At 48.8% G+C, this 26070-nt stretch overlaps 2 protein-coding genes across 6 annotated transcripts in view; both read left to right on the plus strand.

Moving 5' to 3' along the window:
• Nucleotides 1-1067, plus strand: part of MYOZ1 (myozenin 1) — a 48896-nt gene extending 47829 nt beyond the window's left edge. For both annotated transcript variants that reach the window (XM_048504544.1, XM_048504545.1), the window contains one exon: nt 498-1067. In XM_048504544.1, coding sequence (XP_048360501.1) covers nt 498-726 — 229 coding nt within the window. In that variant the 3' untranslated portion in view covers nt 727-1067. The remainder of the gene's footprint in view (nt 1-497) is intronic.
• Nucleotides 1068-4543: 3476 nt separating this feature from the next.
• The window catches only part of USP54 (ubiquitin specific peptidase 54), a 138870-nt gene continuing 117343 nt past the window's right edge, over nt 4544-26070 (plus strand). For 3 of the 4 annotated variants that reach the window (XM_048502622.1, XM_048502626.1, XM_048502625.1), the window contains exon 1: nt 4544-4652. The gene's annotated coding sequence lies outside the window, so the exon portion shown is untranslated. Of the gene's footprint in view, nt 4653-22338; nt 22357-26070 lie in introns of those variants that run through there. The other variant, XM_048502623.1, reaches the window with a different exon arrangement.

A 26070-nucleotide genomic window follows, 5' to 3' on the forward strand; every position in this document is an offset into this window, starting at 1 on the left:
AAAAGCTCCACCTGGCTCCAGCCACTACCTAAAAACTTTTGGTGGGTACCAGAAAAGATGCCAGCAGGCAACACGGTGTCCAAGGGCGCACGTTGAAGGCCCTGTTATAGCTAGAGGCTGGCATGGTGAGTGTAAGGTGACCAGATGGTCACCTTTGTGATCCGGGACGGGGAAGCGCACTGCCTTCCTGGGCTTGCCGTTTGCCGCCCTGTGACAGAGGCTGACCAGCGAGCAAGCTTGTACCCAGAAGGCCGGGCGCTCCTGCAGCCGGGCGCGCGGGAGGCTGCCGCACTGCCTTGCGCCCCAGAAGGCAGTGCGGCAGCCTCCCAAAAATTGGGACAATTTTAGAGCCCACGGGACACGGGACAAATTGTTTAAAGGCGTGACGGTCCCGCCAAAAGCGGGACGTCTGGTCAGCCTAGGTGCGTGGGACAGTGGCCTTGGAGCGTTATTTACAAAAACCTTGAATGCTGATTCTGCTTCTCACTCTGCCCTAGGACTGCAGTTCCTTTCGGGGGGTACGAGAAGGCGATGAAGCTCATGACCTTCCAGATGCCCGAGTTCGAAGCCGCCCCCGCCCCCGAACCTGTCGTCGTGTATAATCAAGAAGTTACTAACAGACCTTCGTTCAACAGAACCCCAGTTCCTTGGCTGGCCTCAGGGGAACCTGCAGAATTCTGCGTTGAGGTGAACGTGCCAGTGGCAGGCGAAACGGAGGAGTTATAGCCCACCCCCCATCCTTTCTACCAAACTTGCCCACTTGCAAGTCAGGAGGAATTGAAGAATGCGCTTCCGGGTTCAGAGATCCCTCCACTCTCGGCCCTTAGAACAGCTGTGCTCCCAGTAGGTTCTAACATAACTTTGCTGTGGTTTTTTTATCCATATCAGAGGTAGAAGAAGGAGAGTGAGCAAATGAATGAATGTGAGAGAAATGGCACATTTATTCACCCACCAAGACAGAAAGACAGCCTTAGGAACGTCCCGAGATACTAAACGCTACCTTCCTGCTCTGTACTTGATCCTTTTCTGTCATTTGGCAAAAAGAAATAAAGCATCTCAAAAGTAAAGCCTCTTCTCATGCTTTGCCCGCATTTGAAACTCAGATTCAATACAATACAACCACCTTTATTAGGCATATTAAAATAGGCTCCAGAGCATTACAGACATTTCTGAAGTACAAATCAAAAGTACATTCAAAACACAGACAGATAAACCGTATCTGGCATTGGACGTGACTTAGAAAATTCTGTCACTTGTAAAATAAATGTTGCTACTTTTCCCAAGAGCACGGCCTCTGTGTTATTTAACAAAAGATCCACAACAGAGTTGTCAGAGTCTCTTTCAGATTTGTCTAAGACCCGCCCAGGAGAGAAATTCCTAATACCCACATATCTCGGACAGTCAAGTATAATGTGAGCAAGAGTCTCCGCTTGGTTTTTACAGTGTGGACAGACCCGGATCCTGGAGAGGGATAGATGAGTCAGCTGACCCCTTTTCTTTTTGTAATGGCCGATGGGAAAGTATTGCATCGGGCCCTTGTAATAATCCATCTCTGTTGGGGTTCAGTTAATAGTTCAAGATATTTGGCTATGTGCCCCTGTTCTGGTACTATTCCGACAGAAAGGGGTGAGCATGATTTATTTGCTTGGCAGGGTGGCACACTGTCAAAAGTCCTGCCAGGCAGGGCCAACTCCCCCCCGAGCCACCCATGCGGCCCCTTGGGATGGCACAGATTTACCACAGAGGCTTAGGTTTGCTCCTGGCTCTCCGGGGGTGGGGGTCATTTCCTGGTTGCTGCCCAGATCAGCAGGTTTCAACAAGAGTGCAGGCATGCTAACGCTGTCCCTGCCAGGGCACGGAAACAAGGCGGGGGAAGGCATGGGACTCTCAGAAGTAAGGCAGCCTGTTTGGCTCCATCGCCAGAGATAAAATCTGCCCTTCCTCAGAAACAGGAATGTAGCCACCAACTTCCATGTCTTGGCAACCTCACAGATCAACGGCATGAATGTTGTCCGTGTATCTTTGAAAGAGGTTACAGTTGGTGCAGAGCTGAAGGGGGCACGTTCACCCCAGGAACTGCACACAAGATTCCAGTTGGCTCCCCAGGCTCAACTCAGGACGTCGGTATTGGCTTCTTGTGCCTTCCCAGTTCTGAGAGCACCTCTACCCATGCATGAATCCTCAGCAAGGCCCATCACTAAAAGAAATCAGACTGTCTGCCGTAGTTTGGCCACATTGTGAGAAGACAAGGGTCACTGGAAAAAACCTATAATGCCAGGAAAAGTCAAAAGCAACAGGAAAAGAGGATGACCCAATATGAGATGGATTGGCTCTATAAAGGAAACTGCGGCCCTTTGTTTGCAAGAATAAGGCTAACAATAGTACATTTTGGAGGGCGTCAATCCATAGGGTGACCATGATTCAGAAGTGAATTGACCCCTTTCTGTTCTTCATCCCATCCTTAGAGATGTGGATGTGAAGGGGAGCCGTGCAAGTCCTGATCTCTCTGGTCCCAGGAGCTCAGTGAACCCTGGCAGGACTCCCAAGTAGCACTGGCGTAATGCCCATTGGGCAAGGTGGGCAGCCGCCCAGGGCATCACCTTGTGGGGGGCATCAAAATGCAGGGTTCGTTTTTGGGTATTTTAGTGGTTTTCCATTTTTGGCCTGCAGGGGGCGCAGTTTTTAGGCTAGCCGCTAGCGGCACCAAAATTTCAGGGTCACATCAGGAGACTGTCCTTATGCTACCCCCCAAGTTTGGTGAGGTTTGGTTCAGGGAGTCCAAAGTTATGGACTCCCAAAGGGGGTGCCCCTATCCCCCATTGTTTCCAATGGGAGCTAATAGGAGATGGGGGCTACAGTTTTGAGGGTCCCATAACTTTGCTCCCCCCCCCCCCTGAACCAAACTGCAATTCAAACTTGGGGGGAAGGTATCATTAGAGGCAGCGCCCCCTCTGATCGGGCTCGAGAGACCCTGAAAGTTTTGAGACTGTGCCTTCAGAAATGTGCCCCCCACAGCCTGCAACCCCCATTGACAGCAATGCAGAAAACTCAATGCAGAACAAATATCCTTGGGCAAATTTCTAGGATGTTCCTGCAGGGGGTGCATTTCTGGATGTATCGGCACCAACATTTCAGGGTATCATCTGGAGATGATGTTTGGTTCAGGGGGGCCAAAGTTATGGACCCTCAAAGGGTAGCCCCCATCTCCTTAGCAAAGAATGGGGGATGGGGCACCCCCTTTGAGGGTCCATAACTTTGAACCCCCTAAACCAAACTGCACCAAACTTTGGGGGTACCATAAGGACAGTTTCCAGATGATACCCTGAAATTTTGGTGCTGATACATCAAAAAATGCGCCCCCTGCAGGAACATCCCAGAAATTTGCCCAAGAATCATTGTTCTGCATTGAGTTTTCTGCATTGCTGTCCATGGGGGTTGCTGGCTGGGGGGGGGGGGGACATTTCTGAAGGCACAGTCTCAAAACTTTCAGGGTCTCATCATGAGACTGCCCTGATGATACCCCCCAGGTTTGGTGCAGTTTGGTTCAGGGAGGCCAAAGTTATGGACCCTCAAACTGTAGCCCCCATCTCCTATTAGCTCCCATTTGAAACAATGGGGGATGGGGCACCCCCTTTGGGAGTCCATAACTTTGGACTCCTTGAACCAAACCTCACCAAACTTGGGGAGTAGCATAAAGACAGTCTCCTGATGATACGCTGAAATTATCGTGCTGATGTGTCTAAAAAGGCACCCCTGCAGGCACCAATGTCCTGGTGCAAAAAAAAATTTGATCGTGATGGAGTGGCCACCCGGGGGGGGGGGGGGCATCCAACTCAGGTTTTGCCCAGGGTTGCCTCCTTATGTCCCTGGTGCAGCACCTGCATCCTTGCCACAGCCCCGCCCAGGAATGCCCCACCACGCCCCCGTCGTGCCCCGCCCAGCCCCATTGGCACTAAACCACAGTTTGAATCCCACCACCATGGGAACCTGTTACTAAAATGTTTGGATCCCACCACTGCCTGGATCCATCTGGTCGCAAGGAGGGCTGTGGAAAGACATGAGCAGGGTTTGCAATGATTGAAAATCCCTGCAAGTAAGACTCGTGCAACAGTAGGGCGGGGTGGAGGGAGCTGAAGAAGCGTCTTTTCCCCTGGGAAACATCAGCATCTTCCAGCCCCCTCCCTTCCTGAAAGCGGGTCATTCGGGTTGCCAACCTCCAGATGGCGCCTGGCTGGGGACTCCGGCAGAACGACAGCTTCTATCCAGGCCACAGAGCGAGCGGCTCCCCGGGAGGAAATGGCAGCGCGAGGAGGGGGGGGAGGGGAGCGCTATTCTATGAAACCCGGATAATCTCTCTAGGAGATCCCGGGAGTTGGCAACCCACCCCCCGTGAGGCACGCGCTGCTCGAAGGTCCCAGCGGCGCCCCGCGGGCGAGAGCCCGAGAGCCCGGCGCCCGGCCTCTCGCGAGACTTGGCCTCCTTCCTCTCGCGCGGAGGGAGTTCTCGGCCGGCGTTCCCGCGAGAAGCGGTTGCCTTGGCGCCCCGTAGCGGCCGGCGAGGGGCGGGGACTGGGCCGGAGGCGCGGCTGTGGAGGCTGCGGCTTCTGCTGCTCACCGGGGGACGGACAACCTGCCTGCCTGCCTACCTGCCGGGTGAGTTGCTGGGCGGGGCCTCCGCGGTTGCCAGCAGGCCGGGCTGGGGCGGCGTCCCTCCCGGGTGCGAAGCGGGGTCCTGCGCCGCCGTGGCTAGGGGTCCGGGGCGTCACGGGGGTCCTTTTGGGGGTTGTTGGCTCCTCCCTCCCGGTGGAGTCCCCCGCGTCTCCCCCCTTCCCGGGGTCGCCTCCCTCCCCAGGCGGGGGGGGGCTGTCGCTGCAATGTCCCCCCCCCGCAGCCAGTAGTGTCCGGGGGGGGGGGGGGCTTCTCCAACCACGCGTGGTGGAAGGGACCCCTCGGGGAAATTTGCGCTCCTTGTGCCCAGGGGATCCTTTCCCTCTCCTCGGTTGTATCCTCACAATCACCCTGCGAGGTAGTGTCAGGCAGAGGGGGGGGGGCGACTGGGCCAAGGTCATTGGGGGGGGGGGGAGAGGAAGGGGCTCCAGTTCCTAATTCCATGGCCTCCGGGGTCCCCCTTCGGCAGAATCATCACTTGGCATCTTCAGGGTAGCAAATCTCTCCTACGACGAAGAAGCCCGCGCCCCTCCTTGTCCGGACTGCCTCCTGGCTTTGAAGATCTACTGCAGTCTCTCCCCCCCCCCCCCCCCCCTTTAAACGTGTGTGTATATGAGTTTAGGTTGCTGCAAAGTATGCACACTTCAGGCACCTAAGAAAACCAGTAGTAATCCACAAAACCCTCAGCCGAAATGACTTAGTTTGAGTTTAATTGGCCACAGATCTGTCTAAGAGGATTTTTCTTGGCTGTGTCCTGAGGGATCCCTCTTCTTTCTTCCCTCTCACTTTCAGCCTTCTCCTCTGTGTGGTTCTGTTTGAGAAGCCAGGGATCCTTTATCACCTATGAACCATGGATTAAGGCCACCGTCCTGGTTCTGCAGGGTAGCCTTGTGGTGCTGCTGGATTCGAGTCCAGTAGCCATTTAGAGACCAGCAAGATGTTTGGGGTGTAGACTTTGGAGAGCGAAGGCTGCCTTTGCAATCTGGTGATGTTAAGAAGGACCACGCCCAAGTAAAGGATCATAGAATCCCAATTTAAGGTGCAAGTATACTTGTCATTGGATTGTATGAAATACCCAGGCTTTATTTTTAGTTTTCAGTATGTGTCCTTGAGACCAGTGGCTGGGTGCAAATGAAGCGGATGCTGTGGGGGGCTGAATGTATGTGATGTGGACTGGAAGTAAACGAAAGAGAAATGGGCTTTAGTGAAATTGTGCTGAATTAGTCTGCAATGCCTTTCATGTTCTTTGATTCGGTGGGCTCTGCATTTCGTGGTCCCTATATAGACTTGTTCACAGCTGCAAGGTATGCGGTAGACTCCTGCAGAAGTTAGAGCAGTGGTTCTCAACCTGGGGGTCGGGACCCCTTTGGGGGTCGGACAACCCTTTCACAGGGATCACCTAAGACCCGCTGCATCAGTGTTCTCCATCTGTAAAATGGATAAATGTTAGGGTTGGGAGTCACCACAACATGAGGAACTGTATTAAAGGGTTGCGGCATTAGGAAGGTTGAGAACCACTGAGTTAGAGAATCCCTCTTATCCTTTGCTGAACATAGCATTTGTTGAATTTTCTTGGTGGGTCTGAAGATTGCTTGGAAATTATGTTTCTTCATCAGTTTCCCTAATCGAATAGTGATTCCCTTGATGTATGGTAGGAACACCTTCCCTCTGGGTGGCTGTTTATCTTCATTCCTGTGGTCTGTTCTTGGTTCTTACTCCCACCCTGGACTTTCCATAGGTATATATACTCCACTTGCTTTGCTACCATCAGATCCTCTGAAGATGCCAGCCACAGAGGCAGGCAAAACATCAGGAGAAAATGCTACTAGAACACGGCCATACAACCCGGAAAACCCACAACACCCTAGTGATTCTGGCTGTCAGAACCTTCAACAATGCATTATGCTGGAATGTTTTGAAGTTCTGGCTCTGTTCCATGGATCCTCAATGAGCACATCAGGAATGGCCACCAGGCTTCCCTGAAAGACAGGTTGCCCGCCCCCACCAACTATTCCCTGCAGTTTGTGGCTTCGGAAGACTGTTGGGTGCATTCTTAGATTGTTCGAGCCCCACTGGTCCTAGCAAGCTTGGCTGGCACCTTGTTTCAATGGTCTCTGCCACGCACAGGGATTCCTCTAGGAGCAGATGGATAGGGAGAGGGCTCCTTGAAAACTACTGCTCTGTGTGCTGGTTCCAGGTGAAGGTGCTTCCTTGAGACATCCAGAGGCTTTGGGAGGAGTGTGGTCTCGATGCTACAGGACATCCTGAGCAGCAGCGGGCGATCAATAATCTTTTATAATGAAGCTGGCGAGGGCAGAAAAATCCAGGGGAGGTATAAAATCAGACGAAAAAGCACACAGCAAATAGGGCTGAGGAGCAGGCGTTGGAAGGAAGCGAAATGACAGGTGTGTGAAGAATTTTGATTTTCGAGTATCAAAACATTTTTGTGCGGAACCCACCAAGCTGCTGAATAAGCTGTTAGACAGTAAAACATCCTTTTGTGCTTCCGAAAGGAAGCCGCCTTGGTGTGGGTGGATTCGACTGTGCTCCAGGTTCTGTGTGCTCTGACACCTCCCACAGGTTCTGCCCACCATCTTTTTAAGACGTGTGCCGTTTTTCCTGGGATTGCCGGTTCAGCCGCTCTTCTGTTCTGCCCGTGGGAAAGCACTTTCTTTCTTTCCCCGCTATGTTTGCTGAGCTGTTTGCTTCTGTCAGGCTGTTACTGAGGGAGGCTGACAGATTCTGGCTTTCATGGAGCAAAATGTAGTCGAAGTATCTCCAATTTCTCTGTGATATGGCAGGCTTTTCTATCCCTGACCTACAAGTCAATCCACTGATTTCAGGTGGTGAGAGAAGGAGTCTCGGGTTAGTGGCCATCACCACCTCCTGTGGCGGCATATTCTAGGAGTAGGAGCAGCAGTGGCGTAAGAGGTTAAGAGCTCATGTATCTAATCTGGAGGAACCGGGTTTGATTCCCCGCTCTGCCGCTTGAGCTGTGGAGGCTTCTCTGGGGAATTCAGATTAGCCTGTACACTCCCACACACACCACCTGGGTGACCTTGGGCTAGTCACAGCTTCTCGGAGCTCTCTCAGCCCCACCTTCCTCACAGGGTGTTTGTTGTGAGGGGGAAGGTCAAGGAGATTGTCAGCCCCTTTGAGTCTCCTGCAGCAGAGAAAGGGGGGATATAAATCCAAACTCTTCTTCTTCTTCTCCTCTTATTTTACACATGGGAACAGATGAGTTTCCTAAATGTTGGATCTCTTGACCATACAATATATTCAAGTATAAGCCCCTCCCCCTCCCCCCGGTGTGATTTGATCTTTATGCACATAAACTTCTGTCCTATGATTGTGGCAGAGTTGAGCCCTGGATAGTGTTGTGACACGGGGGCCATGTGTCATAGGTAGATGGCATTGCTTGGTGGCAGAACAGTGTGAGTGGCAGCTGGGACTACTGCCCACCTGCCCTGCCCAAATACTAGACTAATTTGTATTTCAAGCACCAGCAACCCTATTCACTGCCCTACTCTGTTTTCAACTCTTCTTCTTCTTCTTCTCATTCTCCTTCTTCTTCTCCTTCTTCTTCTTCTCCTTCTTCTTCTCCTCCTTCTCCTTCTCCTCCTTCTTCTTCTCCTTCTTCTCCTTCTTCTTCTTCTTCTCCTTCTCCTTCTCCTCCTCCTCCTCCTCCTCCTTCTTCTCCTTCTCCTCCTCCTTCTTCTTCTTCCTCCTTCTTCCTTCCTCTTCTCCTCCTCCTCCTTCTTCTCCTTCCTCTTCTCCTCTCCTTCTTCTTCTTCTTCTCCTTCTCCTCCTCCTCCTTCTTCTTCTTCTCCTTCTTCTCCTTCTCCTTCTTCTTCTTCTTCTTCTTCTCCTTCTTCTCCTTCTTCTTCTTCTTCTTCTTCTTCTTCTCCTTCTTCTTCTTCTTCTTCTTCTTCTTCTTCTTCTTCTTCTTCTTCTTCTTCTTCTTCTTCTGTCCTTGGGTGGTGGTAGAAAGTGCCATCAAGTCACAGTCAACTTATGGCAACCCCATAGGGTCCTCAAGGCGAAAGATGTCCAGATGTGGTTTGTCATGGCCTGCCCTGGACTTCCATGGTGGTTGTCCTTCCAAGCACTAACCAAGGCTGACTTGCTGGGCTTCTGAGATCTGAGGAGATCAGACTAGTGAGCTGTCAGGGTTGTCAGCCTCCGGGGGTGGGGGTGTGGGCTGGAGTCCTTCTTCTATTTCTTTCTCTAGCAGTGAGTGCACTTTCAAGGAGGGGCTGAAATTTGCAGGGTGGTGCAGCAGCTGATGGGAGCCCTTTCTCATCAGCAAGCCTTGGCAGGGCAAAAACCACCACTGCCTTTGACATACGCAGAGAACAGAGCAGGACTTTACCACACAAGGGAAGAAAGAATCTTGCACGGGTTGCCCCCTCTTTCTGCCGCCAGGAACCTTCTTGGTATGCACAAGCTTTTGGGAACGGTGCTCCCAAAACACAGCCCCAAAATGTAACATTTCAGTTTAGTATAGTGAAGACCATGCAGGTTAATTATTTATTGCTGTGTTCCAGCGTGCAACACACTCCTGGCATAGCAGATTACAAAGACTCGCTGTGTTGCATCTGACCTAAAAATGTCACCCGCTTTCACTGGCACAAATGTGACCCAGTTCAGATAATTAGAGGCTGAACACCTCAGGCTTAAAACTAGTCCCTCATCTGAGTGCTGGTGACAAATAAGTGTTGCTTTCAGATGACCAAGTTGGGAAGCTATTTAAAAATGGGGGTGTGTGGATAGGCTTGCGTTAAGGTGCCAGAAGCATTGTGTTCATCAGTCCAACATGGCTGTGTGTATGAAATCTAAACGGAATATTGACCTTTTTGCACTTTCTCCTCATATATGTTTCAAATAATTAACGTAAGTATGTATTTGGAATATGCTGCCACAGGAGGTGGTGATGGCCACTAACCTGAATATCTTTAAAAGGGGCTTGGTCAGATTAATGGAGGAGAAGTTGATCTATGGCTACCAATCTTGATCCTCCTTGATCTGAGATTGCAAATGCCTTAGCAGACCAGGTGCTCGGTGGCAGCAGCAGCAGCAGAAAGAAAGGTTCACAAAAGGTTCATCTTCTAGTCAGCAGAAGTTTACAGTTACAACTTACAGTTCTAAGTTGAGTGTATGTTCAACTTTGTTCTTGCTAAATAGTTCTGTGTAGCTTTATAGTCTTGTATAGCATAGGCTTGTGTAGCCTTCCAACTGCTAAAGTAAAACCTTCCTATGGAAAGAACATCTTGCGTGGAGAGTATTCTTTTCCAAGTGGTAGGAGGTTGCAGTGAGTGCAAGAAGACTATAGACCTTCTCATCTTACCAGAGTGACTCCGCTTTAAACTCTGCTGATATCTCTAAGGCAGGGGTCCCCAAACTTTTTAAACAGGGGGCCAGTTCACTGTCCCTCAGACTGTTGGAGGGCCGGACTAAAAAAAGCTATGAACAAATTCCTATGCACAAATGATTGTAAAATGTTTGATTTCACCTTTCAGCCTTTCTGTCATGGTCTATTTTTAGAACAGTGACCAAAGTATGTCAAGTACAGGGTGGGCTCCAAATATTGTTGGGGAGGCTGTGGAATACCTTCCCCTGTAAAAAAAGAAGCAGAACTTTCCCAATGAAGCATTTCATCTAACCCAGGATTAGGTATCTTCCTGGGTTCTTCCTCCCTAGCAGCCAGCGAGCGATTCACCAGCCTGGCTGATGCCAATGGGAGTGAGACGGAACAGAAAGCCTGAGAGCAACACATGGAGTAGCCGAGAGGGAAGGGCGGAGCAGGAGTTTCCACGTGTAAGGTTTCCAACTCTGGGTCAGAAAATTCATGGAGATTTGGGGGTGCCATCATGTAATTGCAATCAACAGCCGTTGGGGCCGGTTCCTCCTCTCCCTCGAGCCCCAACTGCACATGAATGGAGCCATCGCCACCATGCCTGGCGGGCCGGATAAATGCCTTCAGGGGGCCACATTTGGCCCCCGGGCCGTAGTTTGGGGACCCCTGCTCTAAGGGCCTGTGATGCTTAGGTGTATAAAGATGAATGTTGACCTATTACTTCACGCACCAGGGTAAATCTAGCCTCCTCCAAGGTTGCTGCGTCCACCATTACAAACATACCCATAGGCTCAGAAAGGTATAAGCTATTGAGATGTACATTTTTATCCTATTGCTCTCATAAGGAACTCAGTATGGCATATATAGCCTCCACATTTTATTCTCTCAACAACCCTGCGTGGTGGGTTTGTTGAAAGGGAGGCATCATGATGAATGCCATGACCAAGTGAGGGTTTGAACCAATGTCCTGGCCACTCTGACCTCTGTACTACATGGGATATTTTGGCTATGGAAATAGCCAGGAATCAGCTGTGCAAAACAAAAATCAAAACAAAAGTGAATTATCTGGGTTAAAAATATTTTGGAAAAGTTTGCTGCAGTTGTGCATAACATTATTTCCCTGTGCATGTGGGCATTTTTAATGAGTGGTTTTATTCGCATACTCATATGTATTTATCGTTTTGCTGTGGTTGCAGGCATGGACAGATTTGTTCATACATCTCCTGTATGAACTGCTGTTGGTGTGTTGTTGGGCCGTGTCTATGGCTTTGCTGGGCCTTGCCCTGGGCCTGGTACAACAACTTGGCTAAAGCAGGTTTCCATTTGGTTAGGCCTTTAGAGACTCCCTGGGAATCCCTCCTGTAGCACTTTGAATTCCACAAGAAAAAGATGAGAAAAGAAAAATGAATTCCTCAAGATTCCCTACTCCCTCCGTCTGTGTAGGCCATAGGTGTCAAACTCGCGGCCCTCCAGATGTTATGGACTACAGTTCCCATCATCCCTTGCCAGCATCGTGCTGGCAGAGGATGATGGGAACTGTAGTCCATAACATCTGGAGGGCCACAAGTTTGACACCTGTGGCGTAGGCAGAGAGTCTGTTTCTGTAGAATTAGACAGCTAGAATCTGCTTTTCACAGCCAACCAGGTCTTTTGGTTTCTTTTGTCTGAGAGAGCTCTGTAACGCTTCAGGATGTTCATTCGGCTTTCCCTATAAAAGTAACGACCGATGACACAGCAACGTAAAATGTGATTGTTTCCACCAGTTCATATTGTGGAGACCGCAGTTGTCGGGCGCTACTTTTTCATAACTGTGGGCTTGATGTGGAATTAAACTAGCACCCCAGCAGTGGAAAATAGGGCTAGCCCAGTGATGGCGAACCTTTTCGAGACCGAGTGCCCAAATTGCAATCCAAAACCCACTTATTTATCGCAAAGTGCCAACATGGCAATTTAACCTGAATACTGAGGTTTTCGTTTAGAAAACACGGTTTGCTCCGAGGCGCGCATTACTCGGGAGTAAGCTTGGTGAAGCAACCAGCAACACTTCGAATGGGTGAATCACGACCCTAGGAAGGTTTATTCAGAAGCAAAGCCAGCCTAGATGTGTGTGGGGGGGTCGATTTTCCGCTTCCCCCACATGACGATCTCTGTGCTTGCGTGCCCACAGAGAGGGCTCTGAGTGCCACCTCTGGCACGCGTGCCATAGGTTCGCCACCACTGAGCTAGCCAAATGCCACTTCATCCTCAAATCCCTACAGGCCTCTCCAACAGAGTCGGGGGTAAAGATCAGGTATCACACACATTTAACAACTTTGTAAGACTGCCTACACCAATTGTCTTCTGTGCTCTGTGCAAGTAGATTATTGTTAAATATAGCAATGCCAGTGAAGTTTTCCTGGTGCAATTCTCTGTGATCTGTATAAACCCAACCATATGGCCAGCCCCAGCATTCTCTTAAAACCATTAACTAGGATCTTGCTGCTGTATCCAAATGAAAAATGAACTCACAGCTTTAGTGAGGGGGCTCGTGTCAAGCCATTGATAATCATAAGTGAAAGAAGTATTGCAAGCTTGAATAAAACAACGGTAGGATCAGTGTTATCTCGGAAATGTATCCAGTTCTTTCTCTAGGTCAGGGGTCTGCAACCTGTGGCTCTCCAGGTGTTCATGGACTACAATTCCCATCAGCCCCTGCCTGCATGGCCAGTTGGGAATTGTAGTCCATGAACATCTGGAGAGCCACAGGTTGCAGACCCCTGCTTCTAGGTCTACTTAAACTTCTGTATAAGAAGGCAGTGTATCAATGAAGATGGTCAGGTTGGCACCCTGCTCTGTCCCAGTATTAATATACAGAAAACCGATGCACACAGATAGATATCTACACAAAAACTCCAATCATCATCCAGGACAAAAAAGGAGCACCATAAAAACTTTGGTAGATCGCGCAAACAGAATCTGTGAACCCCACCTCCTTCAAGATGAATTGAATCACCTAAACTGGGCTCTACAGGCTAATGGTTCCTCTACTACAGACATCAGAAGAGCTGCAAGACCAAGAACAAGCCACATGAACAAGGATTAAGAGCCATCTAGAGGGAAAGTGTTCTTACCATCCATCAAGTGAACCACTGACCGTATAGGAAAACTGATGAAGAAACATAACCTACAAACTATCTACAGACCCACTAAGAGAATTCAACAAATGCTACATTCAGCAAAGGATAAGAGGGGTCCTCTAGCTACTGCAGGAGTCTACCGCATACCATGTAGCTGTGGACAAGTCTACATAGGAACCACCAAACGCAGCGCTCAGGCACGAATTAAAGAACATGAAAGGCACTGCAGACTATTTCAGCCAGAAAAATCAGCAATAGCAGAACACTTGATAAACCAACCTGGACACAGAATTTTATTTGAAAACACAGACATTCTGGACCACTCTGACAACCACTACATCAGACTACACAGAGAAACCGTTGAAATTCACAAGCACATGGACAACTTCAACAGGAAGGAAGAAACCATGAAAATGAACAGAATTTGGCTGCCAGTGTTGAAAAACTCTAGAATCAAGACAGTGACTAATCAGCTCCACACAAACACAGGACAACTATAGACAATAGCTATCAAAGGAAACAAAGACCAGGATACTTCTATTCAGATGCATTCACGTATTGACCTTCCTATCTTCATTGTTACTCCCAGGCTACAGACTTCTTTGTGACTCACATACCAGGCTACAGACTTCTTTGTGACTCACATACCAGGCTACTCTATTCAGAGGGCCTCACCTTTTGACCTCACAGTATATATACTCCACTTGCTTTCCATTCCTACTATCAGATCCTCTGAAGATGCCAGCCACAGATGCAGGCGAAACGTCAGGAGAGAATGCTGCTAGAACACGGCCATACAGCCCGGAAACCACACAGCACCCCAACTCCTCTTCTGTGATTTTAACTTCTGTAGCTAGGTTTCTTTTAGGAATTGTGGAATAATACCTGTGACGGTTTTATGTATGGAACACTTGTCTGGATATTGCTGGTTGTTATTGATATTATGCCTGATAAAGGTTTTATGTATGCAGTAACTCTTCCAAGTTTCAGGCAGAAGCTCTTTAAGCTGTTTAACGTGATGCCTTTTAATCTGCACAGCCAATCGGAAACCTTGCTGGGCAAAAGCCAACCTGACCCTACCTGCTTTCTAAAAGCCCATCAGGGACCCCTGGGACAGTTCAACTGTTGTGCAGTATAAACACTTCCTTCCTCTCGTTTAGCATCTCTTAAACTCAAAATAAACTGTGTATGGTTAAACTACTTCATACTTTAGGCTTCAGCTTGGAGGGGCCGTTGCATGTATGCATATCACTCCTTATCTGAAAAAGAGATGACTGCTATGAGGACTCCCAGGAAAACTTAAATATACTCTTGTAGAGTGTTCTTGTAGGGAAATGACCAGAGAATCTGCCGTCCAAATCCCCAAATAAACTTCAGGTGGCGACTGCATGGTCCTCTCGTGCTGCTGAGGAATGGATAAACCTTAGCCCAGTGATGGTGAACCTTTTTGAGACCAAGTGCCCAAATTGCAACCCAAACTCCACTTATTTATCACAAAGTGCCAACACGGCAATTTAACCTGAATGCTGAGATTTTAGCTTAGAAAAAAACAGTTGGCTCCCTCTTCCTTTGCCCCACCCGCTCAAGCAGGGTCCAGCCTGCTCTAGCCTCCAGCAAGTCTAAGGTGACCAGACGTCCCACTTTTGGCGGAACAGTCCCGCCTTAAACCAATCTGTCCCGCGTCACAGGGCGGGAAACGGGAGCGCCCCAGAAGGCAGTGCGGCAGCCTCCCCGCGCACGTGGCCGCAGGAGCGCACTGCCTTTTGGGGCGCTCCCCGTTTTCCCGCCCTGTCACAGGGCGGGAAACCGGGGAGCGCCCTAAAAGGCAGTGCACTCCTGCGGCTGTGCGCGCCTTCATCCCGGGGTTCTTTAAAAAAGGTGACAATCTTGGTCAAATCCTTTAAGCAAGTCCCATAGTGCAATCTCACTCTTGTGCCTCTAGCATCTCTGTGCCTTCCCTTCTGTGCCCCCACTTTGGCAAGGAGCAGCCACCTGGAGCACAGGCCCACCAGCCGAGTCCTTCCTGCTCACCGTGGTGCGCGCACATTGTGCTCAGTGGCCCAGGTCAGTCTAGATTTGTGTGGGGTTTTTTTTGTTATTTTCCATCCCCCACATGATGAACTCTGTGTGTGTGCCCACAGAGAGGGTTCCGAGTGCCACCTCTGGCACCCGTGCCATAGATTCGCCATCACTGCCTTAGCCAGTTCTTGGGGCTCCTGTGGGTGAGAGAATGCTTTGGGAGGGGGGGGGGCATGGTTAACGTTTTCTTTTGGGCAATGGAGGGAGACTTCGCTGACAAATGTAACTGATGTAATTGATGGAAATATGAGGGGACTTGTCCTCGTCATTTGGAAGTTGAATAAGTGCCGGGTCCACAGTTTTTCATTACTGCTTGTTTTCCATTTTCCTCCCTCATCCCACGTGGTTATCAGGAATCACTAGGAGAACCCTTAGGACGCTTCCCCCCCGGCATTCCCTAAATTGTGGGTTCCGACAAATATGTACCGATGGTACCTAAAAAATCTTGCCAATGTATTCCTTGTACTGCGCATTAGGACCCTAAGATCTCTTTCACGGTCAGTCACCACCAGCTTGGACTTCCTTCAGCATATAATGAGAATATTTTGCCCAAACGTGCATCACTTTATAGTGAATATCATTTGCCACCGTGAAGGCAGGGGATCACGAGGGATAAAATCTCTCGTACTCCCTTCTACCCAAGGACAAGAAATGTTCCTAATTTGTCTCATTTTCTTCTGAACTTCACTGCTGGTCAGTTTCCCTTTATGAAGATATTAAAAAACACACAAACAGCACTTCTGGGGGTTTCCCTCAGATTGTCCCGTCTTGTACATCTCTGAAATAAATGTATATCTTGGGTGGCCAACCTATGGTGCGCCAGATGTTCATGGACTACAATTCCCATCGGCCCCTGCCAGCATGGCCAATTGGCTGATGGGAATTGTAGTCCATGAACTTCTGGAACACCATAGGTTGGCCACCCCTAGTATATCTGAATCGGCTTAGAGAGGTGGTCCCCCACCCCTTCACTCGTCTGATTTTACCTCAGATAACCACACTTGAGACTTTTCTCTCTTTTTAAGTTCAACAAATTCAATAGAATTTTATTAAACACATCAGGGGAGTAGGATAGGAGGGAATATTGGCAGTCAGGAAAAGAGCAGTTTTATATTTAGGTATGAAAATGTTCTTGAAGTGCAGCTCAGATGGTGTTTTGCTGTTGGATATGATTTCAGTTGCCACGGAGTAGTTAATACTTTGAAATAAGGAATAGTTTCTAGTTGTTGCACAGCTTCATTTTATGCTCGTACCCAGAGGTGTAATTCTGGGTCCCGTAGAGTATCTACCCAACTCCCTTTCCCTTCAGACTTCCCCAACCTTTGGAATCACTTCACAGCATTTGAATCAATTCATCCTTGGAACAAGGAGTAGTAATTCTTCTACCTCAGGGGTCCCCAAACTTTTTAAACAGGGGGCCAGTTGACTGTCCCTCAGACTGTTGGAGGGCCGGACTAAAAAAACCTATGAACAAATTCCTATGCGCAAATGATTGTAAAATGTTTGATTTCACCTTTCAGCCTTTCTGTCATGGTCTATTTTTAGAACAGTGACCAGAGTACGTCAAGTACAGGGTGGGCTCCAAATATTGTTGGGGAGGCTGTGGAATACCTTCCCTTGTAAAAAAAAAGAAAGAAGCAGAACTTTCCCAATGAAGCATTCCATCTAACCCAGGATCAGGTATCTTCCTGGGTTCTTTCCTCCCTAACAGCCAGCGAGCGATTCGCCAGCCTGGCTGATGCCAATGGGAGTGAGGCGGAACAGAAAGCCTGAGAGCAACACACAGGAGTAGCCGAGAGGGAAGGGCGGAGCAGGCATTGCCACATGTAAGGTTTCCAACTCTGGGTCAGAAAATTCATGGAGATTTGGGGGTGCCATCATGTAACTGCAATCAACTGCCGTTGGGGCCGGTTCCTCCTCTCCCTCGAGCCCCCACTACACATGAATGGAGCCATCACTGCCATGCCTGGCGGGCCGGATAAATGCCTTCAGGGGGCCACATTTGGCCCCCGGGCCGTAGTTTGGGGACCCCTGTTCTACATGAAGTATAAAATTCACCTCCTGACTTGAGAGTGGTCCCTCTCTGGCACAACTCTTACTTAGTCAGTTCCCTCTGTTCTACTCACTCTGTGCAGAAGATGAACTAGCTTATGAGAACCCGGGCTTGGAAGTCTTCTCTCCATAGAAGAAAATTCCCCTCTATGACTAGAGTATGGTCCTCACCCCCAGTTCTCTCTCCCTATTGGCAAACACTAGACATATTTGACCCCCCTGGATCTCAGAGATCCACTCCTTGCATCCCTGTCGGAAGTTCTGACTGCCTTTCTAATTCCTCTCACTCCCAGCCTATCGTTCGCACACTCAGGCTCTGAGGGGAATTAACACTTTCCTGCCTCTCTGCATGTTGCTTAGATCTGTCACAGCCATGTTGTCCCATTCTGTTTGCAGCAATCCTTTGGAGGTCTTTCTAATCTGCTTTGCTTCTTTCCATCCTGAATAATTGGGTATTATCCACCAGCTGGGCCAGGGGTCCGAATTGCTCACTCCGAGTTCCAGAGAATTTCTGAACACAATATAGAGTCCTGATAATGAAGAACTCCACCCCACCCCCCAACTTGCCTTCGCTGCAAGAACTTTCTGTTTACTCCTGCCTTGTGCTTCCTGTTGGCTTTTGGAAGACATTAGGTCTCATATTTTCTATGTCACTCTTTGTAGACTATATTTTCTAGCTCAGCCCTCTCAAAGAACTCCAAAAATATACTGTTTTATACATACCTGTACACCATCCAGAGCCCTTTGGTGGTGGGTGGTATAACAAATTTAATAAATAATAATAATAAAAAGTAATAATAAAAAATAGATTGACGGTATTTTCTTCAGTCAGTGTTGTTCCTCTGAGTCAGCAACCCCAGCATGGCACCCATGGAAGCCGGGGTGCCTGATGCCCGCTAAGTCTTTTTAGAAAGGCAGGCAGGTAGGTCCACCTCCCATGGTGAATGGGCATTTTGTGGTTGCATCCACCAACCTGTGTTTGATTTCTACAGGTGTACACAGGTTCAAGAGGATTAGGGTCCCCTGATCTGTGTGCTTGATGATTCTGTCTTCCTGAAAACAGTGGCTTTGGCATGGGTGTAGCTGCCCCAGATTTTTTGTAGTAAGAATGGGTAAACCGATTCATTCAGGCTCTTTGCCGAAACCTTGTTTCCTCGTTACCTTGCCTAAGTGAAACTTTAGGGGCCACATGGCACAGAGTGACTGCAATACTGCAGTCAAAGCTCTGTTCACGGCCTGAGTTCGATCCTGACGGAAGGCATTTCAGACAGCTGGCTCAAGCTTGACTCAGCCTTCTATTCTTCCAAGGTTGGTAAAATACATACCCAGCTTGCTGGGGTTAAAGAATAAATGACTGGGAATGGCAAACCACCCAATAAACACATCGTCTGCAAACCACCCAATAAACACGACGCCATAATATGTCACCCCCTGGATCAATAATGACCCGGTGCTGGCACAGGATCATTATGGATCCAGGGGGTGACATATTACGACTCTTAAGTGAAACTGGACCAGATAAGGTTTTAGGACTAATAAAATAAGATTTAGGACTAATAAAAGGAAACACTTCTTCACGCAACGTGTGATTGGTGTTTGGAATATCCTGCCACAGGAGGTGGTGATGGCCACTAACCTGGATAGCTTTAAAAGGGGCTTGGACAGATTTATGGAGAAGTCGATTTATGGCTACCAATCTTGATCCTCTTTGATCTGAGATTGCAAATGCCTTAACAGACCAGGTGCTCGGGAGCAACAGCCGCAGAAGGCCATTGCTTTCACATCCTGCATGTGAGCTCCCAAAGGCACCTGGTGGGCCACTGCAAGTAGCAGAGAGCTGGACTAGATGGACTCTGGTCTGATCCAGCTGGCTTGTTCTTATGTTCTTATAAAATTATTGATAAGTGTCATGTTGATTAAGAAACCATGAAGTTTCCACAGGCCCAACAGTGGTTGCTGTGAGTACCGTAATAGGAAGTGGTGCATGTGAGATCTCACAAGAGGAAATCCATCTACAGGTGCTGCCTGTATTATTGTTTTAAGCACTGGCATGAGTCAGCATGGTGTGCATGAATCACTGGCAGGGGGTTACCTCTGCCGCTTCCCTTTCAGTGGTGCATCTCTAGGAATCCCTTGAGTTCCATCAGAATCTTTGCTTGTAATTCTCTGCACACATTGGTGACTGTAGCATTCTTCCCACCCTTCCAGTAGACCTTAAAGATTTCTTTTTCTTTTTTAGAGGCAAATTTGATTTGATGTTGTACCACGATTGGCTCTAGAGCAGGGGTCTGCAACCTGCGGCTCTCCAGATGTTCATGGACTACTATTCCCATCAGCCCCTGCCAGCATGGACAATTGAGGGACTGGAGCACCTTCCTTATGAGGAGAGGCTGCAGCGTTTGGGACTCTTTAGTTTGGAGAGGAGACGCCTGAGGGGGGATATGATTGAAGTCTATAAAATTATGCATGGGGTAGAAAATGTTGACCAGAACCAGGGGGCATCCATTAAAAATGCTGGGGGGAAGAATTAGGACTAATAAAAGAAAACACTTCTTCACGCAACGTGTGATTGGTGTTTGGAATATGCTGCCACAGGAGGTGGTGATGGCCACTAACCTAGATAGCTTTAAAAAGGGCTTGGACAGATGTATGGAGGAGAAGTCGATTTATGGCTACCAATCTTGATCCTCCTTGATCTGAGATTGCAAATGCCATAGTAGACCAGGTGCTCGGGAGCAGCAGCAGCAGAAGGCCATTGCTTTCACATCCTGCATGTGAGCTCCCAAAGGCACCTGGTGGGCCACTGCGAGTAGCAGAGAGCTGGACTAGATGGACTCTGGTCTGATCCAGCTGGCTTGTTCTTATGTTCTTATGTTCTTAACATCTGGAGAGTCGCAGGTTGCAGACCCCTGCTCTAGAGCGTAGGTCACCAACCCCAGTGCTAACCTTTTGCTGTTTGATTAGAGACCCCCACTGATACGTTATCTGTTGGTAACAGATTAAACATCGTTTGCCTTCACTGTGGCATTTTTTAAACATGTGGAGGTGCATCTGTAAGTACCGGAGAGTGAATAACTTTGAATGAATGCCACAGTCTGCAGCGACCTTTGTGTTTCTGTACATGACTTCTTATTTATAAAGCACGGCAGGATATAGTTTCCTTTGGACAGCTGGCGAACAGTATTCTGGTTTATTGTCGAAGGCTTTCACAGCCAGAATCATTAGGGCGTGGTGGGTTTTCCGGGCTGTATGGCCGTGTTCCAGTAGCATTTTCTCCTAACGTTTCGCCTGCATCTGTGGCTGGCATCTTCAGATTATCTGGCACCTTCAGATCCTCTGAAGATTCCAGCCACAGACGCAGGCGAAATGTCAGGAGAAAATGCTACTGGAACATGGCCATACAACCCGGAAACCCCACGACACCCTAGTACAGTGATGGCGAACCTATGGCACGGGTGCCAGAGGTGGCACTCGGAGCCCTCTCTGTGGGCACGCACACACAGAGTCCATCATGTGGGGGGCGGAAAATCCCACCCCCCCCACATCTAGGCTGGCCTGGGTCACTGAACACAATGTGTGCGCACTGCGGTGAGCAGGGAGGACTCAGCTGGTGGGCCTGGTGCCTGTGCTCCGGGTGGCTGCTGCCCAAGGGGTAGGGGCGCAGAGGAGGCAGAGATGCTAGACAGGCACAGAGTGGTGCGGGCAGGACTTGCTGGAGGCTAGAGCAGGTTGGCCCCTGCTTGAACGTGTGGGGTGGAGGAAGAGGGAGCCAACCAGTTTTTTCTAAACTAAAACCTCAGCATTCAGGTTAAATTGCCGGGTTGGACACTTTGCAATAAATAAGTGGGGTTTGGGTTGCAATTTGGGCACTCGGTCTCAAAAAGGTTCGCCATCACTGCCCTAGTATTCTGGTTGTTTTCCAGTGAAAGAAGGCATTTCTGCTATTTGAGTAGGATCCCCCCCACGACACCCCATGGAGCTCCCAGATTGCTCGTCCAGGGGACAGGGAATCCTCAGGAATTGCCTGCGTAACAAAGTGGGGGCGGGGTGGCACTGCAGTGGTCAGGGGAGTCAGCAAAAATCTCCTCCAATGTTGGAAACCTGTGGATTTAATCCCGGATTAGGAGCTGTTACTAATTGCAAATTTGATAATGTTATTAATTCCAAATTTGATAATGGAAAGAAAAACAAATCGGATTCAGTAAGAAGCTTGAAGGTTCTTGATAGAGCTAATAAAGGTAGAAGGAAAGTTTATTGTACATGGCCAAAGACTGCTGCCATCAAAAGGAAAAAAAAACGTGCATCACGGGAACATAAAATGGAAGCATCAACAGAGATTACAGTTGAAACAAATTGAAATGAGTCTAACGTATAATGAATCTGCAAGAGCTGGGCTGTCTTAAAGGGTGTGTTTTGTGCACAACACGAAGTCTCCACACAATTCAGAATGTGACCGACAGGAAAAGTCGTCTGCCTCTCTTTGTTGTATTAGTTGGGTGGATTGTGACTGCGTATAATATTTGGTAAATGTGGTAACGATCGTGGGAGGAGAGTCAGGGAGTGAAAAGGACAGTGCAGGGGCGGAGGGAGAGGGATCAAATCTTGGAAGTGGCCGCGTATTTCGGCTCTGGATGTGAAACAGGTAAGCATTCCTTCCCCCTGCCTTTGTGCATCTAGGGCTGAATCACGAGATCTAAGTATAGTCCTTTTGTACGTTATTTGGCATGCAGCCGACGTGTCATTGCCGTGGTTTTTCCAAGGGGGCAATTTGCATCCTGTCTGAGCGAAGCAGAGCAGGAGAAATGCAGAAATAGAACGATGAAAAGCGTGGATTCTGCAGTGCTGGGGACTCGCTGGCGAGGCAGTCCCTCTGGCTGTCTCTTAAAAAAAAGAGAGAGCGAGAGCGAGAGAGACCTGCTCGTTGGAGGAGGGGCCGCTTCCTGAGAATCAGGTGCATGTCTGTAGCGATGATGTCATCTTTCTAGCCAGACCTGCTCCAGGGAGAGGGATGCGGAGGAGGGAGTGATTTCCTCATCGCAGATTTCCAGCTGGGAGAAGTCGGAAATGGACAGAACGCCGCCGGTTTGTAAGTATCGCCAGAAATTGCCGAAGTCCTCTGCGGTCTTCAGGAATGACAAATGACACAGACTGCAGGATTCATGATTTAGGGCTGGAGGAAGGTTACAGAGGCTGGTTTGGAAAAGTTCTTTTTTTAAAAAAAAAAAGGGGGGGGAAAGGCTGGCGTGTCTCATGCTAAGAGCCAGGTTGCTTGCCGATGACAACCGGTCTAGAAGAGAGCCTGCCGTGTGACTCATTGGGAGATTCCGCCTGCTTCTTCAGACTTCAGGAGCCAGTCCTAGAGTGCTCTGGGTATAACACGGCCATGCGTGTGATGAAAAACGTTCTTTCATTTAAAGCACTAAAAGGCCCGGGGTGCTCCTTGGTGAAAGTCAGTTTTCATTTCTGGCTGTCAGATGTATCACTGCAAAGAGGGTAGGGAAGAACAAAGTTAGGAGCCATATCTTCTGTTTTCTGCTTTTTATGGACCGTGATATATCCTTGCTGGATTTAATGGGAACTTCTTGGTGGTTCCTTTGCCTTCTCTGTCCAGAGAAGCAGGCCTCAACAGGATCTTTTGGTGTGCCAGTCGCAAGAATGACAACACTTACTATTTGGGTGGCTCTAGAACACTGGAGAAATCAGGAAAGCTGATAGATTATATTGTACTGTAACTTTGAATGTTGCAGCTCTACTATAAATTGACATAGCACTGAATCTAGAAATGTTGCCATAAAACTGTGATTATAGTGGATTTTTACTGACGTAAACTGCAGGAAGAATTAAATGTTTACACCGGTGAAAGGAGTGGGTGGGGGGATAAGAGAGCTCCCATTTGAAGCCCTTGTAGAACACTTACATTGGGTCTCTCTGTTGAGGGGGGAAGGTGGCAATATAAATATTTTAAATAAACCCATTTGATAGCTGTCTCAGAAAATGTAACTAGTGTTCTTCGCTGGATTCTTTGCAGTTTTAACTTGCTTTTTTCTTAAGCCACGCTCAAGCTTTCAGTGTAAGACTATGTAACTTTTTCTTTCCAAGGTTGAACACAGTTGTAGCAAACATATCCACCGATCAGATTTCTTGTGAGAGTAAAAACATTGTGGGACAGTGGGAGGTGAACTCAGCATGCCGTAGTCTTTAAGAGGTGTGGACTCTAATCTGGAGACCCAGAATTGTTTCTCCATTCCTACATCCTACTGGATGACCTTGGGCCAGTCATAACTCTCTCAGCCCCACCTACCTCACAAGATGTTTTTCTGGGGTGGGTGGGGTGGGGGAGAAGATGATTGTGAACCACTTGAGACTCCTTCGATGGAAAAAAGTGGAATACAAAAACCAGCTCTTCTTCGTATGTGATGAAATGTTAGTGCTGAGTTCCAAAGAGCTCCGGCAGACCCTGCGGCTTTTATTGGTGAGTTCCACCTGATTTCCCTGGCTAGAAGCTTTGTGCCCTGAAACTCTTACCTGCCACCTTCCCCTTTGACCACCAGCAAGGGCATTCATTGAAAATGCTGGGGGGGAAGAATTAGGACTAATAAAAGGAAACACTTCTTCACACAACATGTGATTGGTGTTTGGAATATGCTGCCACAGGAGGTGGTGATGGCCACTAACCTGGATAGCTTTAAAAAGGGCTTGGACATATTTATGGAGGAGAAGTCGATCTATGGCTACCAATCTTGATCCTCCTTGATCTGAGATTGCAAATGCCTTAGCAGACCAGGTGCTCGGGAGCAGCAGCAGCAGCAGAAGGCCATTGCTTTCACATCCTGCACGTGAGCTCCCCAAGGCACCTGGTGGGCCACTGCGAGTAGCAGAGTGCTGGAGTAGATGGACTCTGGTCTGATCCAGCAGGCTAGTTCTTATGTTCTTATGTTCTTAAGTGCTTCAGGTTACATATTGAATTGTGGGGACCAGGAACCTGACTCCCCAGGGATCCTGGCTTGGACCCCAAGATGCCTCCAATGTCTGCTGTGTTAACTTCGTCGAATCCGTGTGTTCCCCCTCTTATCTCCTGGCCCCTGTGGCTGCTTCTCAGTGTGTGTCAGTTGATTCCGAGATTGGTTTTTGGTGTATGGTGAGAGGGCAGATGGCAACTGCGTTTTTCGGATGTTTTCCTTGTTATACTGAAGTGGCAGTTGTGACGATGAAATGTTCTATCTCAGTGATGGCGAACCTATGGCACGGGTGCCAGAGGTGGCACTCAGAGCCCTCTCTGTGGGCACGCACAAACAGAGTTCATCATGTGGGGGGGAAATCACCCCCCCACACACACACACACACACACATCTAGGCTGGTCTGGGCCACTGGGCTCGATTATTAGCATTAAACCTAAGACCTAATTTTGGGGACGCAGTGTAGGTAACCCTGTTAAGCGTTGTTAAACCCCACTGATTTTCATGCGAAGAACTAAAGTGCGATCCTTTACCTGGGAGTAAGTTCGGGTGCTGGCAATGTGGCTTGCTTCTGAGTAAACCCTCCTAGGGTTGTGATTCCCCCATTTGAAGAGTTGCATGGTTGCTTCAAAGCAAAGCCACCTTCTACCACCAAGCGTACTCCCGCGTAATGCACGGCTCAGAGCCAACCATTTTTTCTAAACTGAAACATCAGCATTCAGGTTAAATTGCCATGTTGGCGCTTTGCGATAAATAAGTGGGTTTTGGGTTGCAGTTTGGGCACTCGGTCTCAAAAAGGTTCGCCATCACTGTTCTATCTGAACCTTACGAAACATCTTGTAGAATGCCTGCTTTACTCACTGGTTGGTCGTCCTTATGGATACATCAGAGGCGTGTGATGGGAGGATTTTTCCTAAATGAAAAGGCCTGTACATTTACCGATGTTTCTGCAGTCCAGCAGCGAAATAGTTCCAAACGAACACTGTTTGATTGTTTGTTACTTTATTTAAGGAGGGAAGAGGAAAAACTGGGCCACTAAAGATTTTATTGATCCAACCATTTGTTTATTCCTATAGCAATAGTTACAGTTGATAAAATCCAAACTCTGAGTGTGAGTGAGGGAGAGGGAGAGGGAGAGAGAAACCTGTGCTGGTCTGCAATTGATCTCTAAAGGACTGTTTAGGTAGGGTAGGTACCCCCCCATTGGCATTCCAGATGTTATGGAGCATCAGCCTCTTCTTCCGGCATGGCCAATTGACCATGCTGGAAGGGGCTGATGGGAATTGTAGTCCATAACATCTGGAGTGCCAAAGGTTTGCCACCACTGGCCTAGAGGCTGGGTTCCTGCTGGGCTGGACAGCCCGGAATGAAGGCCTGTCTTGGTATTTAGTTAATGGAGGTGTGATTTGCAATGACAATTTGCAGCTGGGACTCAGTGGCAGAGCATCTGCTCGACCTGTGGAAGGTCCAAGGTTCAGCCCCCAGCATCTTCAGTTAAAAAGGTCAGGTAGGAGGTGATGAGAAGTTCTTGCACCTGAGACCCTGTGGAGCAGCGATGGCGAACCTGTGGCACGGGTGCCAGAGGTGGCACTCAGAGCCCTTTCTGTGGGCACGTGTGCACAGAGTTCATCATGTGGGGGGGTGGGAAAATCACCCCCCCACACACACACACACACACACCCCTAACCTGACCTGGGCATGATCCTTTACCCGGGAGTAAGCTCAGTTGCTGGCAATGGGGCTTGCTTCTGAGTAAACCCTCATAGGGTCATGATTCACCCAATCGAAGCGTTGCATGATTGCTTCACCAAGCTTACTCCCGAGCAACGTGCGCCTCGGAGTC

The sequence above is a fragment of the Sphaerodactylus townsendi genome, linkage group LG07 (assembly GCF_021028975.2).
Source record: "Sphaerodactylus townsendi isolate TG3544 linkage group LG07, MPM_Stown_v2.3, whole genome shotgun sequence".
NCBI classification, from domain to species: Eukaryota; Metazoa; Chordata; class Lepidosauria; order Squamata; family Sphaerodactylidae; genus Sphaerodactylus; species Sphaerodactylus townsendi.